The sequence below is a fragment of the Sphaerodactylus townsendi genome, linkage group LG13 (assembly GCF_021028975.2).
Source record: "Sphaerodactylus townsendi isolate TG3544 linkage group LG13, MPM_Stown_v2.3, whole genome shotgun sequence".
Classification (NCBI taxonomy): Eukaryota; Metazoa; Chordata; class Lepidosauria; order Squamata; family Sphaerodactylidae; genus Sphaerodactylus; species Sphaerodactylus townsendi.
This window is the reverse complement of record NC_059437.1, coordinates 32,190,144-32,209,393: the sequence shown is the minus strand read 5'-3', so window position 1 is coordinate 32,209,393 and position 19,250 is coordinate 32,190,144. Positions and strand designations below refer to the sequence as shown.

The 19,250-nt window shown below is 43.1% G+C and overlaps 2 protein-coding genes across 2 annotated transcripts in view; both read right to left on the bottom strand.

The window, feature by feature from the left end:
- Positions 1 to 6,859, bottom strand: part of TAF1 (TATA-box binding protein associated factor 1) — a 42,377-nt gene extending 35,518 nt beyond the window's left edge. The window contains exons 1-5 of the mRNA XM_048513824.1: positions 6,657 to 6,859; positions 5,551 to 5,668; positions 2,524 to 2,640; positions 1,813 to 1,935; positions 582 to 823 (exon numbers count right to left, since the gene is read on the bottom strand). Coding sequence (XP_048369781.1) covers positions 582 to 823; positions 1,813 to 1,935; positions 2,524 to 2,640; positions 5,551 to 5,668; positions 6,657 to 6,797 — 741 coding nt within the window. The 5' untranslated portion in view covers positions 6,798 to 6,859. The remainder of the gene's footprint in view (positions 1 to 581; positions 824 to 1,812; positions 1,936 to 2,523; positions 2,641 to 5,550; positions 5,669 to 6,656) is intronic.
- A 1,150-nt stretch (positions 6,860 to 8,009) lies between these two features.
- LOC125442978 (rho-related GTP-binding protein RhoG-like) lies at positions 8,010 to 18,685 on the bottom strand. The gene is made up of 2 exons (XM_048514804.1): positions 18,600 to 18,685; positions 8,010 to 11,417 (listed from the first exon to the last, which is right to left on the bottom strand). The coding sequence occupies exon 2, from the start codon at positions 11,391 to 11,393 to the stop codon at positions 10,818 to 10,820; it is 576 nt and encodes a 191-aa protein (XP_048370761.1). The 5' UTR covers positions 11,394 to 11,417; positions 18,600 to 18,685; the 3' UTR covers positions 8,010 to 10,817.
- Between the last annotated feature and the right edge of the window lie 565 nt (positions 18,686 to 19,250).

Here is a 19,250-nt window from a genome sequence, read left to right as displayed (position 1 = left end):
AGGTGACACAGATATACTGTAACATTCCTCTCAAGATGCCAGCCAGAGATGCAGGTGAAACATTAGGAGCAAAAATTACTAGATCATGGCCACACAGCCCAGAAAACCCACAACAGCCTGGTGATTTTGGCCACAAAAGCCTTTGACAATATATTGGAAGCAATCTTTCCCCTGAGCAGACTGCTAGAAGAGAAAGCAACCTATTCTGTTACTCTTGAGAGATTCAATGAAGTCTCATCAAGGAATGGACTAGCCATCAGTCTAAGTTCAGACTGGGGCTATCCCTGTCTGGCTGAGTCCCCCCATGCCATGATGGGTAGCTCAGGTTTGTATGTAGAACTGAGAGATCTGTTCTAGTCTTTTGGTAGGAGCTTCCAACTTAGATAACCTGGGAGATGGGAATAAATCCTTCCTTCACCTAGGGACTGAGTGTATGGCCAAATGCTAAGCGCAAATCCCAGGAACATGGCCAGGCACCCGGGCGAAAGAGGAAGGGGGAGAAGCCTTCCCTAAAAAATCATCCACAGAATACAGGCCTCAGCTTCTCTTGCTTTCTGCAACAGCTCCTCTTGAAGGCCTACCTTGCCAGGCCGGAACTCAGGGAAGAGATCAGTAACGCTAGGCAGCTGCTTGGTAGCATCTCGCTGCATGATTCCTGCCAGCGGCAAAGTGAGTTTGCCTTCCTTGGACTCTCCCTGTCTGGCTTCCTGGGATCCAGACTCTGATTCGGAATCAGAGGAACTGCTGAAATCCATCTTCTCGGAGGCAGCAGAGGAAGGAGCAATAATGGAGGGTAGAATGATCCCATCTCCATCTTCAGACCCTGGAAGAGAGCAAGCTGCTCAGCACCAAGAGGATATTTGCACTATAATCTCAACATTTCACAACCAGTGAGACTGTGCACATTGGAAGCAATAACAGGGCACAGGCAGCCTCTGAAGAACTTACATTTTGAACGGAAGACAAACAAGTTTCCAGTCCTCTTGGTGTTTGGAAAAGCTTGGAAAGCTCTCCACACCCATCTTCCATTACACACACTTTTTGAAAAATTAACAGTATATATGCTCCAAAATAAAAATGTCTAAATAAAATAAAGCAATAATGATGGGCTTGATGTAATTTATTCTAATGGAAGAATCTGGGTTTTTTAATTTCAAAGCTATGTATTTTTTTAAACAAAATATTCTGCTTTTCTCCCTCATCAACACCCAAAGCAGCTTATCTTAGTTGCCATCCTGTTTGAAATTCTGGGTAGTGCTTTTCATGTTTTTGTGATCTTATTGCTGTTAGGATGGTCCATTATATTTGCATTTGATTTATGTTGTTTAAATATGTGTGTAAGCTGTCCTGAGCCCAGCCTTTGCCTGGCAAAGGGCGGGATAACAAATTTAGTAAAATAAATAAATAAGTAAAAAGATGTCAAATAGTAACATTTAATAAACTGAGTTACAAATAATGCATTTCATATTGTTAAATCAGTGAAAGAAATTTAGTTTGACAGAAAAGTAAGTACATACATAACTGCTCCCCTAAAGCTGATATTGTTAAATTACTGAACAGCAATAATCCTTGGATGTTAGGGATTACAGCCCAATATCTGCTGCAGGCCCTGCTTGTAAGGGAAATCTAATCTGTTCTGTCATAATTATCGTTTTATGATTTTATTTTGACTTATGCCTAATAAAGGTGTGTTGCTGTTGTTGTGGCTCAAACTACCAAACAACTTAACCACTACCCAACACACACAGCTTCTCTACAGGATCACCAATTAAATCTGGGACTCACAAGCCCTTCCCAGGGGCAGAGACATACCAGAGCCAGGTGGATCCTTTTCATCCTCTTTTTTCAGTGGGACTGGAGGTGGGGGTGGGGGAGGCATCAGCTTGGCATCAATGTCTTCAGAGTCAGCATCATAATCATCATCGTCATCATTATCTGAGATGGACAACAGAGGGAACTCACTGAGCTTAACCTCATGGAACTACTTGGGATCATCATGTTTGACATAATCCGCTAGCGTCTCAAAACAATTTCAAAATGTTTCAAAACAATTACACCACCTTCAATAATACAATATTGTCCCCATTCTACCCAGAATCCATACGCTCGACCATTTGCAAAATAAACGTTTTAAACAGGACAAGGCAACAGGGGAATCTAGGAACATTCCTTTTTTAAAAAAATGTGTCCCATATACCAACAGAGCTGAGATCTCACAGTCCAAGGAGGAGGGAGGTTTGGGGCTAAGAAGCTGATGGCAGCCCCTGAACTAGGTTCAAAGGCTGGGGTGAATCAAACAGCTACAAATGCAATAACATTCAAACAATGATTCACTACACAAACATGTCCCCTTTGATTCAGTGCTTCTCAAACTAAATCTGTTTCAAGATAGTTGTCCTTAAAGGGAAAATATGTGAAAGGAGAAGAGTGACAGAAATAGTTCAAAGACAGTCCAGCCAAGTACTAGAATAACAGGAGCAAGATGAACTGGATATAGATTCAACCATATCGGCGAACAATTACCTGTCCTTTGAACTGGCTGAAGGTTGCCCATTGCCTGCCGGTACCTGCGGCTCTCATCTTCAGCCACCTCGTTAATATCAGAATAATCAACAGCGTCCTCGGTGCTCTTAACCCAGCCTGAGAGAAAAAACACACTCAATCAGACAAACACTTGCAGACCTAACACGGAATACTCTTTTCTCGGTGTCCATGTTTATTCTGCTTTGCTTGTGACAAACACATAGTAAAGACTTCCCAAGCAAAATCTCAACTTTATCCTCTTCAGTAACTGACAGTAATGGAAGAAGTCAGGCACAAACCTAGAGAAAAATAGCAATGCCCCTCTGCTTAAGGTGCCAAGGCCTGTCTCTTTCCCTTGCTTAGCCTGCTTCTTCCCAGACAGGAAAGAGATGGTGGCTAATATGGTGGGTCAGGTATTATTATTTATTAAATTTGATAGACTGCCCAATCCCCAAGGGGCTCTTGTAAGGGAAGGTACCTGAACAACAACAACAAAAGAAACTACAAAGTCAAGACCTCAACAAAAATAACTACTGCAAATATGATAACTTGTTTGTTTACATTTTGTGATGCAGACCCATATTTTGCCTGGCATGTAATTGTTTAATAATGACATAGAAGGATATCAGGAAGATTGGAATGATCTGCAGTCTCTTAAAAAGCAGTGTATTAAAACTGAACGTCATGCTTCCATTCTTGCTGAATACTGCGAGATGGAATACATTCCTAGAGCTTTAAGAATGAAAAAGAGTCCAGGATTGTTTACACTAGATTTATCCTTTAAAACAAATGAGCAGCTATCCTGAAAAAAATGTGCTCATGACCTCATGCTTTTAATTGAATGTTCCAATGAGGAACTGGAATTAATAGACAAAAACACAGAGGAAATTGAATCTAAACTTTCTAAATCACTGACCTCTCAACAACTGGGGAAGTGATCTGAGCCCATACAAACAGAACTATATGGTTTTTATTATTATTATTTTATCATTAAAAAAATAAGAAATGTAAAGGAAATGAATTAGATTATCAATCAAAAGTTTTATGCATGGTTAAACAGAAAACCTCCATATCAGAAAAAAGTACGGTTCCAAGAAATACCTAGTTTTCCCTCAGAAAGTGAATACAGTAATGATTTAATGGATTCCTTTCGTGCCTGAGAAAGAATAGACAATCAGTATAGATTTTTTTTAGAATAGAGTTCTCATTCCAACTGCAACATGAGCCCAAGGAACAACCAGATGTAGCCAGTCTCAGAAATAAGAACTTACAGCGCAATCCAAAGCGAGGGTGGTGGGGGGATGGAGTGCTGTGGAGGTGCCATGACCCTGGCATAAATGCCATCTGAACCAGAATAAGGAGAATTTACAACAGTGATGGATCACATGCATGAGTACTGGGATGCTTTGTGGGAGCCTGGTGTAGGGACTTGCAATGGCACCAAAGGGGGTATTTCTAGAGGCAGGACTGGCATTAATAAGCTCCCTGAGCTCTTTTGGGCCAGGAATACCCAATTTTATCATAAATTTAGTACCACCAATAAACCTTTTTTTTAATGTGATGAACTAAATTCCTGCATATATGTTTGAGGATACTTAAAACCTACAGACAAAGAATCTATTTTATATGGATTAACAGTTGCCATCCTGAACATCTTAAGGTAAACTTCCCTTATGGACAATTTTTATGTTGAAAAAGAACTGTACACTCTTCAGCTCTTAACAATAATCTAGCTAATTCTTGTGTTAAAGAACTTTCCTGAGGTTCTTCTAGGGTAAGATTAGACAAAATTCAAAGAGCTACATTCTTCACTAAAGAAGCACATACATCTTCTGACCGTATATTTTGGTCAATAGAGCTTCAGCATTGCTCTTATATCAAAATAATAACATATAAACACTGGCACTTCATACAAGACATTCCAGGATGCCAAAATCGCCTTTGCATAGGTTTTCATAGAACATCTAGCCTTAAGAATAAACTGATTCATTCTAATGTTTTACAAAGGAGTTCCAAAGAATCTTTGATAGACATTATAAATGTGGACACTGTTCTCCACAAAATTTAAATTTTAAGATATTTATCAACCCTAGAAATAACAAGGTTTATAATCTTAAAAGGTTCACCAATTGTAATTCTCAAAAAGTTATTTATGTCATCATTGTCCTTCTAATTTTTAATATATAGATAAGACTTCCAGACCATCAAAAACTAGGATAATTTAACATAACAGTAAGATTCATAGAGGTATCTTTTTGTACAGGAATTGAAACCTTTGGATTCTTGTAACCCAGATTCATGTGATCAAATTTCCATTTTGATATCGATATTCTGACACTGCCACACTAATTTTGGATTTTAAGTTATTTTTAAATTCATTTTTATTACATGTATATGCATGAGTATATGCGTGTGTACATATATATACAATAGTTATAGTTTGTTGAGGTTTTGACATTGTAGGATTTTTGTTGCTGTCGTTGTATGACCTCTCTCTTCCCTTTTTTTTTAGGTCTGGTACCTAGGAAGAGCTTTACTGGTGTTTGGTCTTTCTCCCTGTTTGCAAATACTTAGGACCAGGAAGATTAAAAGTAAACATTGGTAGCAACAGATGAGGCATTCTAATGCAGTTTTATGAAGCACATTTGCTCCAGAAATAGAGTTCCTTGACACACATTTGCCATGCAGTCTGAAATGAAGGACTATACTAGGCATGCTGCTATACCAATTTAGCACTAGGTTTTTAATTTTTCAAAACATCATGGGAGTCCAATCATGCTGTCTCATCCCTCTCCTCACCTCAGTACAGTTTTTAAGAACTGAAATTTCTAGTTTTGAGAAGTCAGGTTTTGAAAGTGCAACAGCAAGAATCACCCAAATATTGCTTTTGGAGACCAAAGATATAAGTTGGCCTCACAATTAGCATATATTCAAGAGTCAGCATGGATCCATCAGACCAAAAAATTCTACTTTTCCCACACACACACACACACACACAAAACTAAGAAACCCAACACAGTCTTTCACCTTCCTCATCCAGCTGGGTTCCATCTGTCTCAGAGGAGTCATCTTCACTAGCTGTGATCTCAGTGATAAGGCTCCCCAGACCTAGCGCTCCAAGCCCTGCCAAATGCTTTTTTGATTCCTGTGAGAAGTCAAAGAAAAACAAGTTGGGGCAGGGAGAGAGGAGTATGGGGATTTATTTTATTTAATATTTTGGTTAGTGGTTGGGGAGGCGCAGTTGGGAGACATATGCTAGTCATACCAGCATATAACAAGTCAGAAAGTACCACCAATAGACAAAGGGATTAGGAAGCTATGCAAAATGGGCTCATATGTGAATGCCCACAACCACAAATAAAAGGAAATGTGTGACAATAAAGCTCTGCCTGTGATCCTGAAGAGTGGCTGCCACATTACAGAATGCTGGGTTGGATAAACAAGGTCATCCCCACTAGTGTAAGACAGCTAGGCAGCAATCTTTGGGGAGAGCCCCAGCTTTGTACACAAAAGAATCCCAGTGAGGACCCTGGAGATCTCCAGCAAAATTCCAAGCCAGAACATCACAGGGAAGGCCACCCTCAACCAAAATAGCAAGTATGCAGCAAGGTCTATGTCGGGAAACTCCTGGAGATCGGGAAGTGGCGCCTAGGAAGGGCATAATTTAGGGATGGAGATTGGCAGGAATGGGTTGCCATTGAATCCATCCTCTGAAACTGGTGTTTTCTCCCACTGAAGTCATTTCTGAATCTGAAGTTTTGTAAATTCCAAACCCCACTGGAGATCGGCAACCCTGGACAGTTATCAAGACCTCAAATCAGAGGCTGTCAGGAAATTTCAAACAGGTTTTTTTGGGGAGGGGGACGGGACAATCGCGCTGTTGCTTTACATTCAAGCCCCGGCTACATCTAGGGACGCTCGGAGCTTTGTAAATTCAGAACTCCAAGCCCCACGGGAGATTGGCAACCCTGGACAGCAATCGAGACCTGAGATCAAAGACTGTCAGGAAATTTCAAATAGGTGTTTTTTTTAGGGTGGGGTGGGGGTGGAGGGCAATCGCGCTCTTGCTTTACATTCAAGCCCCGGCCACCTCTAAGGATGCTCCGAGCTGGCCTCAGCCTCCATTCCCTCACCTGGTCGAGCAGCCCCTCGCCTTCCAACTGCCCCTGCTCATTGATATTGCCAAAGAGGAAGCCAGCCAAGGAGAACGGAGTGGGCCGTCGCTCGTCGCAGCCGTCCCCCGCCTCCTCCTCCTCGCTGTCAGAGTCAGACATTGTCAAGCCGGACCACAGCGGGTCACAGAAATCGCCACCGCCGTGTTTATCCCGGAAGCGGAAGCGGCGACCTTTGGCAGCAACCAGAGAATGTAGTCAGAAGACAGGGTCGGCGACAGGAAGTGGCGTCATAGGCGCCGCTAGTCTGCGGCTGGGTGTGGGGTTCGGTGCCGCCTTCGGAAGCGCATCCCTCCGCCCTCTCCGCAGTCGCTGTGTTTGATAACTGGGTGGGTTTTTTTTCTTTTTGCGTGCGCTCGCGGGGCCCAGCTTGGCTCGCTTCCTAAGCCCGTACTACAGAATTATTTTTCACGAAGGAAAGAGCAGCCTGCTGGGCTGCTGATGTCCCAATGACAAAACTCAGTAGCCCCTTAAAGGGCAGCCAAATGCTCCCAGTATGTATCATCCACCCTACCCGGAAGGCTTTCCACAAAGGCCGGGAAGGGCAGTTAGTTAACATGGCTGGGAAAAAGTCAAATGCAGGCCAGTTACTCCAGAACAAAGGGTGGGATGGTAGAAATAATAGTCACGGACGCTAAGGCCCCTTCCGCACATGCAGAATAATGCACTTTAAATGCACTTTGCAGCTGGGAGGAACAGCAAAATCCACTTGCAAACCATTCTGAAAGTGGATTGAAAGTGCATTAGTCTGCAGGTGCGGAAGAGGCCAGAAGGCAAGTACCCACATGCTGCCCTCCACTAATTATATGGGGAGTCTTTTGGTAGCTCCGTTTGCGTTTAGTAAAAATTCTTGTGGGTTTTAGCTTATTCCGTCAAATTGACTTTAGGAGCAGGCTCGGTTTTTAACAAAGGAACCTGGAATAGCCATACCCCTCACAGCTCCCTAACCTGCTCTCCTGCCAGGCACCAGTTTGTTAATCGTTCCTTTCCATTAACAGACATAAACCACTCTACAAGATGTGGTGGAGTCTCCTTTGGAGGCTTTTAAAGAGAGGCTGGATGGAGTGCTTTGATTGTATGTTCCTGCATTGCATGGGGTTGGACTTGATGGCCCTTGGGGTCTCTTCCATGATCAGTTTGTGGATCAGTTTGTGGTGAGGCACTGAGGAGAGAGAAGCAAGAATGGGTGGGTGGAGTAAAAGAGTTTCATGGACTTCTGTTTCCCCATGCTATTAAAGGGTCTCATTCCACTCTTCCAAAAAAGAGGGCACACTCTTGAAAGACCATACAATAGAACAGAATAAATTTAAGCACTTTTATGGTTTTTTCTTTGTTTATTACAATTTAATTCTGCATAATTTAAAAATAACTTTGTTAGTTGCCATACAAATTTGTTTTTACCTATAAAATCAGTTGCCAGTGTATATTTCAGTACCACACAGTCTCAAATTCCCTTCACACATTAAGGCACATGTGGCCCACCCATCCCCTACTTTAATTCAACCAGGAAAAGATCTCCTCCTCAGCATCTGCAGCACCGAGATGTATTTCTACAAGACACAGGTGGATTTTGGAAAGCATATTTATAATAAGTGGCAATCGTTATAAATGAACTCTTTTTTAACGAATTCATTTATAATGACTGCAACTTGTAATAAATATGCAGTGTGAAATCCAAGAGAGAATAAAGGCTTTGCAAGGTTTTAAGGCCCATGAGTTCTACACTAACCTATCAAAAGCTATTGATCTACAAAGTTTAGTCTATGGCACTTCTGGAACTCAGAGCATCACAGCCTAACAAAAATAGAAATGATTCACCTGGTAAAAATTAAAAAATAATTCCGTAAAAAATGGTGAGAGCAAACTGTAGCTAGTTGCAATTCCTAGTCATTTAAAAAAAGTATTTTCCTCTACTATGTACTATGAGAATAGTTAGATCAAGGGCAAAAAACCCCACATATGAGTGGGTGGGGTGACATTTTATTTATAAAACTTCTGGCTGAGATAGCGTCAAATTACAGAACTGCAAAATTACTGACAATGAGAAGGATGCTGAGTTTACACAAGTTATTGGTCCTTCATTACTCACCTGACTGACACCTACACAGGAAAAACAGCTCATAAATAGCCGAATTCCAGAGTGCCCATTTCTGACAAATTCAAATTTTGCTCTCCACCAACAAGCATAAGGACTGCAGCTGGAATCATCATTTCATGGCATGACAAATTTCATGGCAGAATCAGCTCTATTTCTTAGCCATTCTTTTCTATAGCTGTTGTAGGTTTTCCAAGCTGTATGGTCATGGTCTGCTCATTTTTGCTCCTAATGTTTTACCCCGGTCTGTGGCTGGCATTTTCAGAGGCATGTCACAGTGAGATGTCACCATGACATGCCTCTAAAGATGCAAGTGAAATGTTAGGAGAAAAAACTAACAGATCACGGCCACACAGTCTGGTAAACCCACAGTAGCCAGTTGATTCAGTCGTAAAAGCCGTTAACAATACAATTCTTTTCTGCATGGGTTGTACCACAAAAAGGATTCCCATAATACATCCTCAAGAACAGCCATTAACTCATTTGTTCAGTTTGAGCAACCCACCCTTATCCAGAAAAGAAGAGTGTGAAGTCAACAAAATCTTAACTGAAGGTTTCAGACTTTGTGTTGAGTTCCTTAATCAAAGATTAAATCAATGATGCTAAACAGAGATTCATGAGACACATATTTGCATAATTATTTTTAAGAAGGGAAAGTTAATATTTCAAAGTTAAACCCGGCTTATATATATGCATCTGTATAGGTTACCCAAGTTCAAGAGAAATTTAAAATCATAATATCAAATCAGTGCAGCATTTTTAATGCCATGTACACCTGAATGTTTAAAAGGCAGATCTTATTTGGCAAGAAGTTACTGACCCCTACCAGCAGGAGAAAAAAAACCAATCTATGATCAGACATAGAAATTCTGCTACTTGCAGAATCAGTGGTCAGAGGGACGGGAGTGAGAGAAAATGAACAATCCATTTGTTTTGTTTTTGGGGTGTTGTGTGGTTTCCGGGCGGTTTTGTTTTTGTTTGTCCTACACTGCGGGCTGGTTGCTGCCACTGAAGCCCAATACAAGAACTGTTGATGCAGACAGATTACTAAGATATTTGAACATAAAAATTTAAGAGCACATGTAGTGAAGCTGGATACAGTAAACATCCAGCAATGCCAAGTACTGTTAAAAGAACAATTGCTCAAGGTCTCCCTACTGTTTTTGCTGAGGGGACTAATGAGCAAGCAGGGATGCTTCCTCGAGTAGATGCAGCAGGACGATGGCCTTGCAATAAACGAGAAAGGAAATCTCACTCTGCTCCACAAAAGGCTAAATCAAAAAGACTGTAAGGAAAAGTTTTCACAAACTGTCTTGGCTCATTGACATGGCTCAGGGATAGCCTCCAAAAGGAAAGTCGCACACAAGAACTACCAGTGTCAGATCTATCCCCCTAAGATGCAACAAATATCACACAGAGAGACAGTGCTTGACTGATATTATTAAACAACCCTCTTTATGAGGTACCCATCCCTCAGTGTCTGATGTCTTGTTATCACACATGGTTTTAACTTTTATCTTGTCTATATCATAAACAGACTTCAGCATACTAGGACTCATTTGCCACAACAGAGATACTTCACAATCCAAAGTCATTTGAGTACAGTATGACAAAACTGACTCAATTATGGGAAAGGCACAGCCCTGTCTACAAAAGACAGCTGGTTGGCGAATAATAGCCAGGAAAAAGCAGCAATGTAAAAAAGCAAAAGTGACCATTGTCTCTGTCGAGAAGGACTCATGTCTTCAGTTTCTGGTGTGGAGAAGGGGTTTAGCTATAAAAAAATGACTCCCAGCTGTAGAGATGAGAACAATGTAGGCACAGTCACTGGACATTCGCTGGAGAGGCTGATTCTTGACCGGGGAATCAAACTGCTCATTTCAGTCTACTGGACCTGATTCTTGAACTGCAGGTATATTTGCTGCAAGGAATTCTCTTTAGAGCCATTAGTGCAAGATGCAATTAGATTCAGAAGGAGCCTCCAAAACATCCTAAGCCCTCAGTCTTTGAGCCACAGTTCTTGGTGACTATAACAAAAGGCATTTCTTTGAGTTCTTCTTTGTCACAGGATACAAAACTGCCCGCACGGCTTCTGCAAACACTTCTCGCACCCCCTCCTGGTTCAGTGCGGAGCACTCCAAGTATTTGACCGCTCCAATCTGTTTGGCCAGTGAAACCCCCTGTTGTGGGGTGGTGGGAGCCAGGCTCTGCTCCTTCAGCTTTTTCACCGTCTCCATGTTACTTCTCAAGTCCCTCTTTGTGCCAACAAGAAGGATTGGCACATTAGGGCAGTGGTGAGAGACTTCTGGGTGCCATTTGTGCCGCACATTGGCAAATGAAGAAGGGCTCCCAATGGAAAAGCAGATCACGAACACGTTGGTCTGAGGGTAGGAAAGAGTGCGAAGCCGGTCATACTCCTCCTGGCCTGCAGTGTCCCAGAGATTCAGGCTAACCATCCTGCCATCCACTGTCATCTGAGCACTGTAGTTGTCAAACACTGTGGGGATGTATTCCTCAGGGAATGCGTTGGTGGTATAACTGATGAGCAGGCAAGTCTTTCCCACAGCCCCATCTCCAACAACCACACACTTTATTGTCTGCATTCTTTTGCCCTGAAGGGAAGAGACCTACAAAGAAAGGGAAAAGTCAAATAAGTCCAAATAAGTCCAAATAAGAAAAAAAGAAAAAGCAATTTTATCAATGCTGCTGTAAGAGTTACCTGGATCTTATAGAATATTTTCAGAAGCACTGATGTGCAAAAGATAAATAAACTCTTCTTTCAAAAGTTACAAAAGGAAACCTGAAAGCCAACCAGGAATGAGTTACAGGCAATTTCTATAGATTAACCCAAAGCTGGGACCTTTTCTGGACAATGTTTATGAGCAAACATATTTGAAATCACGCTATTAAGGCTGGAAACTGCCTCAATATTTAGCCTGCTTATTAATTATACATTCTAGCTTTCATATTACATTTCAGAAAACCCCCAATGTGAGATTTCAGAACTTCGCACCCACCCACATTGTTTCAGTATCTGACTTTCTGCTAGAAACAGTACAGCTGATAATTAAGCTCAGACCCCAGAACCAAGCAGCAAAGAAACAGCCTCTACACTTTACAACACAGGCTTCTGCAGCATTTTTGGGGCCCAATCCTATCTCTGGGTCTTTACAAGGGATCCTAAAAGTTCAAAACAAGAGGAAGCATTCCATCTTTTGCTATCAATTGGATACAGGCTGTTCCACCACAATTAGTATCTCCAATCTCAGGTCTATTGCAGTATTCTAAGACCAGCAATGGCTTAGAATGTGGCACCTGTAATGAACAATTCACTTTCTCTCAGAGCTACCACCAGGGACATTGCAGCCTTATGTGACTACACACAAAGAACTATTAGAAAGAGGCCAAGAACAGATTATCCTCAACAACGGGACAGGCAGAAATTAATGGGTTTGAGCTGCAACAGAAAGTTTGTAGTAATATTTTAAGGCTTAAATTCCAGAAAGGAAGCAAAGCTCAAGGCAGTTACTGGGAGAAGTTTTAGATCCCCCAGAATACTTAGACCAGCCTGCAACACTTTACATCCATTCTTCTGTAATGTAACTGCAAGCACCTTCAAAATGGACTTTACAGAGATGGGTTTCACCCAGAGTTGCCAAGTGTTATACACTCTCAGACTGGAACTTCTAACTTCCAACCAAGTCCAAACAAGAAGCAACTTGTCAGTGTCTTTCTTGACAAGGCAATGGTTTGCTCCCAGGATATATTTTCTTGCTGAGCAACAAAGCAGTTAAGAAGAGTGCATTGCCCACTTCAGGAAGTTAGCAACTGTACCTCCTAAAACATGTATTAGCAGGATAATTTTCCAAAGAGCAAGCGACCAAGCTAATTGCTCTTTGCTTCAAATCCTTTCCTTCACTGAGCACTTCTTGAAGTCAACTCAATCTGTAATTATTTTATTGGAAAACACCATATTTTCTTGTTCCTTGAGTTTTCTATTCACACAGCAGTAGCTGTCCTCAAACAGACCTTGTCCACTCCAAATTTCCACCACTATGTCCTGCCATTCCCAGGAACTTGCCAGAGCAGTTTGCATTTGCTGTGGATGACTAATCTGTACAGTATTAAATTTTGGTAAAAGTAATTAACCAATTGAGGAGAGAAGTTTGCATGGTAGAGCCAAATTTTGTTCGCTTTCAGAAGCTTAGCAAGGGTGGCACCTGGAAAGAAGACCACCAAAGATGACTCTGCAGAGGAAAGAAATGGAAAACCACTTCTGCTTCTCACTTGCCTTGAAAGCTCCTTGTGGGGTTGCTGTAAGTCCACTGCGACTTGATGGCACTTTACACATACAATGAACCAATTAATGCTGATGCACCCAAAAGTACCTTATAGTAGCATCTTAGAGACCAACAAGATTTTGGGGATATTTCTAACAAAGAGAGCACTGACTCACAAAAGCTTATACCCTGGAAATCATAGAATCACAGAGTTGGAAGAAGCCATAAAGGGCATCTAGTCATACCCCCTCCTCAATGCAGGATTAGCCTAAAGCAGTGGTGGCGAACCTATGGCACGGGTGCCAGAGGTGGCACTCAGAGCCCTCCCTGTGGGCATGCGCGAGTCGTCCCCACCCCCACACACACATCTAGGCTGGCCTGGGCCGCTGGGCTCGATTATTAGCATTAAACCTAAGACCTAGTTTTGGGGAAGCAGTGTAGGTAACCCTGTTAAGCGCTGTTAAACCCCACTGATTTTTCATGTGAAGAACTAAAGTGCGATCCTTTACCTGGGAGTAAGCTCGGTTGCTGGCAATGGGCTTGCTTCTGAGTAAACCCTCCTAGGGTCGTGATTCACCCATTGGAAGAGTTGCACAGTTGTTTCAAAGCAAAGCCACCAACTACCACCAAGCTTACTTCCAAGTAACGTATGCCTCGGAGCCAACCGTTTTTTCTAAACTAAAACCTCAGTATTCGGGTTAAATTGCCGTGTTGGCACGTTGCGATAAATAAGTGGGTTTTGGGTTGCAGTTTGGGCACTCGGTCTCGAAAAGGTTCGCCATCACTGGCCTAAAGCATCCCTGACAAGAGCTCATCCAGCCACTGCTTGAACACTGCCAGAGAGGGGAGCTTACCACCTCCATAGGCACTGGAAACATATAGCTTTTTGGCTAATATCCAGCCAGTATCTTTCTGCCTGTAACTTAAACTAATTTTTGCAAATCCTATCCTCCACTCTCTGCTCTCTTCTAAGTCACAGCCCTTCAAATATTGAAAGAAAGCAATTATGTCCCCCCTCGACCTCCTGTTCTCCAGATGGAACATTCCCAAGTCCCTCAGCCTTTCCTCACATAAGGCTTGATGGGCAGGCTCTGATCATCCTTGTCACTCTCCTGTGCACCTGCTCCATTCTGTCCACATCCTTTTTGAAGTGAGGCCCTCAGAACTGCACATAGTACACCTGGTGCAGCCTGACTAATACAGTGCACAGTGTGATTATGACATCTTGTGGTCTGCCTCTGTTGATACACCCCAAGATCACATTAACCTTTTTTGCTGCTGCATCACAGTGACTGCTCATATTTAGCTTGCAGTCCACCCATACCCCAAGATCTTATTTACACACACTGCTACTCAGAATCGTATCCCCCACCCACTATGGGTGCTTTTCATTTTTGTTACCCAAATCTTCACTTATCCTTGTTAAATTGCATCTTGTTCACATGGGCACATTTTGACAGTGTGGTCAGACCTTGTTGAATTACATCTCTATCTTCCATGGTGTTCAATACTGCACACAATTTGGGGTCATCTGCAATTTTTATCAGTAGTCTCTCCACCCCTTCATCCAGATAATTTATAAAAATATTGAACAGCACCTGCCCAAGGACCGAGCCCTGTGGGATCCCACTGGACACCTCCCTCAAATCAGATGAAATTCCACTGACAACTGCTTTTTGGGTGCAGTTCTCCAACCAGTTCCCTATCCACCTAACTATCCTATAATCCAGTCCAAAGTCCTCCAGTTAGCCCATCAAAATGTTATAGGGAACCCTGTCAAGTTTTACTGAAATCCAAGTAAACAACATTGATGCCATTCCCACAACATAGTGAGCTTCCGACTTAATCAAACAGGAAATAAGGTTGGTCTCGAAGGACGTGTTGGAGACAAATCTGTGCTGACTTCCCCAGATCACTAAATTATTATTCAGATACTTGCAGACCGAACCCTTTAAAATCTGCTTCAGTATCTTCCCTGGGACAGAGATCAGATTGACTGGTCTGTTGTTTTCTGGGTCATCCTTTCTATTTTGAAGATGGGGATTACATTCACCCTCCTCCAGTTTTATGGTACATCTGTTGTCCTCCAAGGGGTACTGAAGATGATGGACAAAGACCCTGCAAGCTCTCCAGAAAGTTTTTTGAGCATTCTCAGGTGTACACCACCTGGCCAGGGAGATTTATACTCATCCAGTGTCTCTCAACAACCTCTCTGCCCATGTCAACCATCAGCCTGGACACCATGCCTTGCCTACTACCATTTAGATGAGTGTGTTGTCTTCTTCAGGGAAACAACTGATGGAAAATAGGCACTGAGCCTTTCTGGTCTCTATCAGAGTTTTGCTACTTTAACCCATCAGTGAGCTTATTGCCTCTTTTACCTTGCACTGGCTCCTCGTGCATCTAAAGAAGCCTTTCTTGTTGTAGTGAGCCTCCGTGGCCAGCATCAGCTCACTCTGAGCTTTGGCCTATCTGATGGATGACCACCAGATACTCTTCTTTAGAGGAATGTTCTTCCCTCCATTTCTTCCACATTTCCTCATTCTTCCTTAGCTCATCATAGTGTTCTCTGTTCACTGGCTACTTAGGTCCCCTACCACATTTCCATCTTGCTGGAATAGTGATGGCTTGAGCTTGCAAGAGCTCTTCTTTTAGGAGACTCCACCCTTCACCTGTTCCTTTCCCTTCCAGAATTTTTGCCCACAGAATGATTCTCATCATGCCTCTAAGTTCACTACTTATCATGCCTCTAAGTCTCATTCTCATCATGCCTCTAAGTCTGCCCTACTAAAATCTAACATACACATCTGGCTAGGAACTTCATTGGTCCCCCACAGCAAAAAGGGTTCTAGAAGGACATGGTCACTTCCCCCTAAGAAATCTTGTTGGTCTCTAAAGCGCTACTGGTCTTGAATCTAGCTGTTATAGAATATGTGTTTGTTGGCGAGGAGAACCAACCACCAGCAAATAAAGGTCCACCAGTGTAACCTGACAATCTACAAGAAGAATTTGGGCACAGGAACTGTCCCGTTGTGCTTTATCCCCAATTCAGACCCGACCATCTACAGCTAAAAGGTCTCAGGTAGCTGGGCTGGGAAACATCTTTATTTGCCTGAGACCTTCAAAAGCTGCTGTTAGTCACATACAGGACAAAATGGAACAATGTTCTCACTCAGATCCACATGCTTATTTCTTTCATATAAACTGAACTTTGCAGCAACAGCTTCGGGCATGATATGGAAAGTTTGGCACCCCACCTTTAGGGGTGGAGTCTAAAACTACCACATATTTGCATAACAAGCAAGAAAAGCTAAGATTATATACACTGGAATTTCAGGCTTGTTAGCTTTACCCCATGATTCACTTTGCCCAGCAAATGGCATTCAGCTCACAAAGTTCAGAGTAACCCCAGTATGGTACCCCCTACAGTATGCAAAGCAAACTCCTCCAAAACACCAGGCTACACGTGCAGAAGCAGTTACTTTGAAGTCTACATTTGAAAGTAACTTTTTGAAAAACATCACAAGATCTTCGCTTTCTGTTTCCTGTCAGAGGAAAGAGAGCAAAGTGGGGGGGAGGGGGGTAAGGCACCACAGTCTGTACTCCAGAGCAAAACACTCTGGTGAGAAAGCAGTGTTTGGAGCAAAACAAAACAAAAGTTTTCCTGCTAATGTCAGTATACTCACTAAAGTCAACAGCTGAAATTATAAAGCTTGGAAATCCAGATCACCTGGCACCTCAAACACCCTGTCCTCCAGGCATGCAATTCAATGGTAACCGATGCTGCCACACCCACAGGGAAATGCAGCGACAAATCCTGCAAGGCAGGCTTTAGCACAAAACCATCTCTTCACCAATGTTATATTTTCTCCCATGATATAAAGCAGTGGTTCTCAACCTGGGGGTTGGGACCCCTTTGGGGGTTGAACGACCCTTTCATAAGTGTTCTCCATGTGTAAAATGGATAAATGTTAGGGTTGGGGATCACCACAACATGAGGAACTGTATTAAATGGTTGTGGCATTAGGAAGGTTGAGAACCACTGATATAAAGGCAACTGCAACATTTTGCAGATTCACAGAAACCCTTCAGCAAAACTGTCCCTTTGTTGCCCACAGTCACCAGTCATAGCCTTTACACATAAAGAGTTTATTTTACAAGAATCCATCCAGGGAACTGGCCAGATCTTCATATCACTTGGGAAAAACACAGAAGAGTTGGACAGACTTGGAAAGAACCTGGAAAAGTCTACTGAAAAAGCTTGGCTTACAAACCACAAGGGCAAGAGAAGGTCTGTGCCAGAAGATCAGGAGATGCCAAAACAGGAGAGCTGTCCATTTCATGACATTCAATAACTCTATGGAGGCTACAACTTTGGTCAAGTGAAAATTACATTCAGAGATAAATTTTGATGATACCAGCATTTTGCAAGAGTTGCCAATACAGGATTCCACTAATCCTCAAGATAATTATATCTGCCAGAAGGCAGGGAAGGGAATAAGTCACACAAGAATGATTGTGTAATCTGTTTTAGTCTCAGCAAGAAAACCAAACCATAAGTGGAGCAAGGATGCAGAAAGATCCAGGCTCTGAATAGGAACCTGCAGCAGCCACCAGTTCAGCTTAAGATACTCTAACGACAGTCATATAGCACAAGTATAGAAGGCTCAAATCATAGTGAATCAAATGCAGCCAACTCAAGCCAGGTCCAGTGCCTTCTACTTGTCTCACACACTAGTACATACTTATAAGAGTAACAGAATCGCTGGACTCATCTCCCCTACTTAGGAGGAAGAGGAAGGGAAAGATGCCTTCATATCCAAGTAGACCCTTTAACAGCAGAGGTACAGAGGATAGGTGGAGGGTACCTCTCTTCTCCCACCCTTAAACCTGCAAGTGCGGTATTCAGCAAGCATACAGCCACAATCATCTTGCACACCAAACTCCACTTCAAGGCAGAGATGAGCAAGCCACCCACGTCAGTTGGGAGCTCTAGCACATGAAAGCCAAGTTACTCCCTCCCAATCTACAGATAAAAACGGAACAGATCTTAGGTGGAGTTCACGTATATAAGAAAACAACGTGGTGGAATGCCTAGTTAGTAGGACAGCCTGAACCACTTCAGACAACAGGTGCAGGATTCCCGCTTGGACTGTTCTTTTCCGCACCACCACCACCACCCCCCTACAAACAACATATCAGGACAACAGAAAGAAAGGTTCTGTTCCCTGTAATCGGGGCGGCTTCGTAAGAAAACAGGGACTTCGTTAATACAGGTTAGCCGTTCCAAAATGTGACCCCCTCCAGCAGCCCGTTCTATTTCCCGCCGGCGTTCCATTCCCTCCATTTCAAGTTCCTGCAACTCTAAACCAAGACTTGCTCCGGTACTTTGGGGTACGCCTATATTAAGCTACATTTTAAAGCCATTAGGCAGCCCTTCCCCCCTGGCCTGCTCGTAGCCTTCAGGCGAGGCAGGCGCCCCTCTGCTGCTCAGGGGAGGGATCCATTACCCACCCGATCCAACCTTACCTTCAGTCCCGCGCGCGACCCGGTTCCCGCAACCGGCCTAAGAGAAGCAAGATCCGGCAGTCAGAACCCGCCCACTCCCCTCTCAGCCTTCACAATGCGCATGCGCCTTCTCCCCACCCTCTCCGAAAGGATCTCTACCTAACATTTCTGGGAAATGTAGTTCTCCGGGAAAACTACGGCGGCCGGAAGCGACCCAGATTTGCAGTCTCCTTTTGTGCGCTTCATATGAACATTTACATCCCACGCTGTGAGCTGCTGACCAGCTTTGACAACCTTTCAGTAAAACCAGGAGAAAACCACATATTAAGCAATTGTGCCAATAAGCTGCAGAAACTTTGGAAATGGCTGGTTTCCACCTTTCTGACCGTTCGCTCTAAGGACAGTGAGTCTTCTTGTTCAATGCGCAACATCCTCCGCAAGCGACGGTGCAGGTCTGAATGAAAGCCAGTTCCTTGGAGGAGAGGCGAGGCCACAGGGGGAAAAGAATAGGAGGGGTGTCCAACTCTGGCCCGTCAGATGTTCGTGGACTACAATTCCCATCAGCCCCTGCTGGCATGGCCAATTGGATGATAGGAATTGTAGTCCGTGAACACCTGAAGCGCCAATAGATGTTAGTTAGGGTGGAGCCAAGTGAGCTTCGAAGGCTGGTGC